At 41.9% G+C, this 6183-nt stretch overlaps 1 protein-coding gene across 1 annotated transcript in view; it reads right to left on the reverse strand.

Moving 5' to 3' along the window:
• The window catches only part of LOC121859151 (rho guanine nucleotide exchange factor 18-like), a gene marked incomplete at its 5' end in the record, with an annotated part of 53752 nt that extends 50111 nt beyond the window's left edge, over window positions 1-3641 (reverse strand). The window contains 2 exon segments of the mRNA XM_042355886.1: window positions 2174-2285; window positions 3566-3641. Of these exon segments, the coding sequence (XP_042211820.1) occupies window positions 2174-2285; window positions 3566-3641 (188 nt within the window).
• Window positions 3642-6183: the final 2542 nt, after the last annotated feature.

A 6183-nucleotide genomic window follows, 5' to 3' on the forward strand; every position in this document is an offset into this window, starting at 1 on the left:
TCAGATAAACAAAGACAATAACACGTTCGTATATAAAATTTAATTTCAAAACCGCGTCGAAATTAATAAATGTGTGTGTGTAGTGGCAGGTGTAGTGGCAGGTGTATGAGAGCTTCAGGGTCAATATCAGGTTCACGTCGACCTCACACAGCCTGGACACTGATACCTGCCAATAACTGCCCTCGCTTCTACCCTTTTGTGTGTGTGTTTGTTTTTGTGTGTTTGTTTTGTGTGTGTGTGTGTGTGTGAGAGAGAGAAAGAGGGGGGGGGGGCGTGGATGGTTATACACAGGTGAATGGATGGACACTGTCGAACACCTCTACACCACCCCCCCCCCTCCTCCCCGTGACCCATCGGTTAATAAAGCGTCAGGTGTCGACAGGTGATGTGTGTCCACCCTCATAGTGTACCTGTATTCTCCACCTATACCCTCACCTGTAATCCATCTGTACCCTCAATCTGTATTCCACCTGTGCAACACCTGTACACCCCTTACACTACACCTGTACACTGTATCGAAACAATTACTACAGCCAGCAAGTTACAAATATAAACTATACAAGAACAGAAATATCGACATGATTTGGAGCCCCTTAATAAAAAACAATATCTGATTTACAAGACTGATATATCGACACAACACCGGTTATAATCGACTCCAGTAGACATACATTGAATAGTCTACATAATGTATATTTTATTCATTTGTTGGAGAAAAATACATAGTGGAAAAACAATAAAAAAAAGACGATCAAATTACAAAATAAATAATAAGTTAAAATAAGAGACAGTAAATGGAAGTTTTTTTTTTTTTATTATGGAAGTGATAAATTTGAGAAACAAACAAAAACACAATCAAGTTATAATATAAGCAATGATATAATCCAAACAAGAAGCAATAACAATTACTTAAACCAGAACGGGTAAATAGTAAATAATACGTAAATACAATTACTTCTTTACCCACTACACTAGCTAGGTGTGTTACCAACGTCCTCAAGGGTTAACATCGTGGTTCAGAAAGGGTTAAAATATCGTCCTCAAAGGGTTAAACAAAGGTCATCCAAGGTTTAAACCCTCGTCCTTAATCCCTTGTGTACCGTGATTTAACCCTTTGTGTACTGTGATTTAACTCATTGTGTACCATGATTTAACGCCCTTGTGTACCGTGATTTAACCCTTTGTGTTCCATGATTTAACCCTTTGTTGTTGTTATTGTTGTTACTATTATCATTGTTATTGTTATTATTACTATTACCCGCTTACGTTACAGTTGCACAAGGGGTTAAAGTTAAACCGTCGTCCTAAGAGAGCTGAACTACCATCCTCAGAGGGTTAAAACAATTATCCTCAGAGTTAAAAAATAATAATTGTAGGCAGGATGTTTTAATATGCCGCAGTGCGTAGCTGGTACTAATGAGGGATATTAAACCTTAACGAGAGGCTCAGACCGGCTTTTTACACACATCAACGGAAAAGAACGAATCTGCCCGGCGTCATCATCTGGAACTGAAGAGACGGATTTCGTTTTTTCTCTCTGTCAATGACGCGCCGCTGAAGAGAACCTGGAGATACAGAGAATCCATTTTTTTGTGTGCGTGCTCCAAGTTGTGAACGTGATAATTAAACGAAAAAGCGATGGATTTTGATTAAATTTGGTACGTGGAAGTAACTTAATAATATCTTGGAGGAGTTCGATAAGTTGGTAATTTTCCATGTGTCTGGAGTAACTTGACTCACGTTCATACGGTCTTAAAAACTGAAACAGACGAATAAGTGACTATTTTCCTAAGTAAGTAATTTTTAAAGAAGTAAATAAAAAAAAACCACGAAACTGCTTTCTGGAAAAAACTATATTCCCTACAGTTTACAACACGAGGAAATTAAAAGAATTTTTTAAGAGTAAATGAACGTAAGGACGGTCAGAAGCAACAAGTACAGTATCTACTAATTCAGCTCCTCTTAAATGCTTGCTGGTTCACACTCAAATGTTGATAGAGTAACAGCCACTTACCCTCACACCTCCTCTATCCTTACTCTGAAGCAGAACACGTGTGAGAGAGGGGGAAAAGAGGATGGCACTTACTCCAACAGTGGAGGAAGGGTACTGGATGGCTACTTTCTCTACAGCCAAACCAAACAGGAGGTGGTGGTAGGTGGGTACAGTACTTACTCTCACAGCGAAGGGCCGGCTTGTTGGTCATAGGCTTGCTACACACGTCACAGGTGGCTGAGTTACTGTAGCAGACAGACACGAACTGATGGGAGCTCTTCTTAGGCTTGTCCTGCGGCATAACAAAAACCACATCGTCAATCATATCCCCCTATAGAAGGTCTACTACACCATGTTATATATAGTTCTTGAGGTATAGCTACGTCAAGGCTTCAACTATTATTATTTACAAATGACAAATTACTAATCTATTAATATATAAACTAAAACACCATCATTTGAATACCTAACTAAATTATACAGTACAATATACACATCAATTCACACACAAACACACAACTGGATGTATATGATCAAATTTATATACATGTAGGTTAGGTTAACATCATGACAGACTGAATATATATACTTACACGAGATAAATTCTGTATATATATAAACTTATTGAGGCTTACGACCAACATGTGGGAATTACTGGGTTTTTATATGTCAGGTAAAGTAATAGTGTGCCTGTTTTCTCCTAACACTCTGAACCATTATGTAAATACAGTGTGGTTATTTATAGGAAAGGGGGGGGGGAAGAAAGTAGGAGGAGGGGGAGCAAAGAAGAAGCACATAATTGAGGAAGAGGAAGATAGGAGGGGAAGGAGAGGGAGACGAGGAGGAGCAGGAAGAAGCGGAGGAGACAGGAGGAGGAGGACGAGAAGGAGGAAGAGATAGAGGAGGAGGAGGAGATAGTGGAGAAGACAGAAGGAATATATATATATATATATAAAGAGGAAGGATAAGAAAAGGAGGAGAAGTAAAAACCCAGGATGAGAGAACCGAGGAGATAGAGAGGAGAGATAAAAGTGTGTGTGAAGGAAAGAAAGAGAGAAGGAAGGAAGAGGCCGATACCATATAACTGTGAAAGAAATTCTGATGATTTTAGTGTATCTGTTGAGACCTGAACATGACAAGGGCCCGTGACAATAACTTGGCCCTCGTGTTAATGGTTAAATTAGGTTTGGGGTCTATTAGGACTGGGGGCTATTAAGATTGGAGGCTATTTGATAAATCTGGGGCCTATTTGACCAGTCTGGGGCCTACTTGACCAGCATGGGGCCTATTCGGACCAGCCATCATAAACGTGTATGAAGAGGCTGAAGCGAACAAGAATAAGGAAACTCGTAATAAATGAGGAGAAAGAAGACTAACGAATGAAAAAAGAAGAGTAAAGAAGAAACAAGAGGAGGAATAATGATAAATTGTGGAAGCGGAGAAGGGGAAGAAAAATGGGAAATAAATATAGTTGACGAGGAGATGGAAGAAGAAGGGGATGATGAGAGAGAGAGAGAGAGAGAGAGAGAGAGAGAGAGAGAGAGAGAGAGAGAGAGAGAGAGAGACACTCACCTTCTTCTTCCTAAAGAATATAGATCCTCTTTTTCTTCTCTTGTTGGTAGACTCGTCCTCATACTGGTAGTTAGACCTGTGGGGAGACGACCAGGCTGTTAGTAGTGCTCACTAATCACCTTAACCTCACTAATCACCTTGACCTCACTAATCACCTTGACCTCACTAATCACCTTAACCTCACTAATCACCTTAACCTCACTAATCACCTTAACCTCACTAATCACCTTAACCTCACTAATCACCTTAACCTCACTAATCACCTTAACCTCACTAATCACCTTAACCTAACTCATAATTAACCTCACTCATGACTTAATCTGACTCATCACCTAAGTTGAATCATGATTAACCTCACTCATAAACTTGACTCATGACCTAACCTTGACTCATGACCTAACACACTGCCATACCCTCTCACACTACCACACCATCCTCACACTGCCACACCCCCTCACACTGCCACACCATCCTCACACTGCCACATCATCCTCACACCACACCGCCTCACACTGCCACACACTGCCCCGCCACTGCCACACCATCCTCACATTGCCACACACTGCCTCACACTGCCACACCGCCTCACACTGCCACACCGCTACGACAGAGGGTGAGGAGCGTGACCTGACCTGACCTCAATAAACAGGCAGGTACACAAGGGTTACCTGGCTCAGTGCCTCGAAAGGACCTTAATTATGGCACTGGTCTCTCTCACCTGTAGTCTACACCTGGACCTGATTCTACGTGTGTGTGTGTGTGTGTGTGTGTGTGTGTGTGTGTGTGTGGTGCAGTACAGGGCCGCCACGACACACTGCAACACAATGGGTGATTCACGGAAGTAAGTGTGAAAGTAAATTTAAAAGTCTGACAATAATTCACATTTTACGCTTCCCGCCGCCATCAATAGAAGACAGTCATTGTTTATTCTCACTGTCCGTGTGTGAGTCCGTCCGTGTGTGAGTCTGTCTGTGTGTGAGTCTGTCTGTGTGTGAGTCCGTCCGTGTTTGAGTCTATCAGTGTTTGAGTCTGTAAGTGTGTGAGTCTGTACGTGTTCGAGTCAGTCCGTGTGTACGTCTGTCTGCTGTAGGCGAGATATATGACGTCTATAAATTCATAACTTTTGACAGTGAAGAATTTGTACTCGAGAGAGATATGTGTGTGTGCTCTCTCTCTCTCTCTCTCTCTCTCTCTCTCTCTCTCTCTCTCTCTCTCTCTCTCTCCATTATAAACAACACGAGTTCATCATAATACCACACAGAACTACTTCAAGGAATCGAATGGACCCCAGCCAGTGCTAGTAGGCCCCAACTTAACATAAACTGTTTACAGTGATGAGGGGCCCAACCAGATCTCTTTACGACTGTCACTCAATAGATACATAGCCCATTAAGACTGGCTCTCAATCGTCATGGCAATAGGATTTATAAGTCTTAGTTAATGCCAATAACGACAAGAGCCCAATGGCACAACTACGCAGAAAAGCACCGTTAGTCACTTTGTATCATCGCAATACTCGATAAAATGTCCAAAACAAGTCCAAAACACGACCAATTTAAGTCCTAATCACCAACGACGTAACTCACTGACCAGGTACATATTAAGGCTAAAACAGGTGAAGAATCAGTGAAGGAATGCAGCTGTACCCGTTATGTACCTCGCGATACAGGCATAAAGTTTGTGTGTGTGTGTGTGTGTGTGTGTGATCATCAGACGTGCACGGCAGTAAGTGGGTTATATTAAGCACGTTTGTAGCTGTAACTTGCAGAATAAGATTTGTTTCAGCTTATCTTCCCGGCTGCCTCCTTGAAGTGGGACAATCTATATACACAGAAATTGTCTCAATGTCAAAGAGAACATTTCCAGGAACTTCGTCACCCTCACTCGTTTGTTGTGATCTAAAAATATCTTCCCCACACACAACGTCCTCTTCCTTTATCTAACACATGGGTTCAGATTACTAAATATGGATTCGAACCCTTCACCAGGTACTCGCTCTAAAAAAAAGTATCTGTACAATTTGGTGTGGGACAATATGACACAAAGGACGAAGGATTTTGACAACCCTACCGAGACAAAGAGGAGTCAGGTGTTCATTTTGAAATTCCTCGATCCTCACCGTCAAGATACTTTTTAGGGCGAGTGTTTACACATTCTTCAGTTGTAGTATCCACAGTCTGGGGGCCTCTGTGTGTGTTGGAGGGGATGTGCGTGAGAAGGGGAAGGGCCTGGGGGGAGGGGGGGAGGAAAGGGGGTGAAAATGGCGTCCCCTTAGTGAAGAGGCTAACGTGTTTCTACATGAAGTTCAGCCGAGTTAGATGTGTTATTGATTTCCCTCAGGTTAGACAGTCACAATATAACTCTACCATAAGCAGCCACTGTTGGTCACTTCTAACTCTACGGTGGAAATGGATATCGATCTCTCTTGATGGAACTTGTAAAGATTTGGGTATACCATGAGGAGCCTGCAGCATAAAACCTCAACCTGCTAAAATACTTCTAATGTAACGTCAGCTGTTTTGTACGTCTTATATCACGATACGAAACAGAAATGACAGAGTACATGACGAAACAGAAATGACAGTACATGACGAAACAGAAATGACAGAGTACATGAC

This window comes from Homarus americanus, unplaced genomic scaffold (genome assembly GCF_018991925.1).
Source record: "Homarus americanus isolate GMGI-L3 unplaced genomic scaffold, GMGI_Hamer_2.0 scaffold50924, whole genome shotgun sequence".
NCBI lineage: Eukaryota > Metazoa > Arthropoda > Malacostraca > Decapoda > Nephropidae > Homarus > Homarus americanus.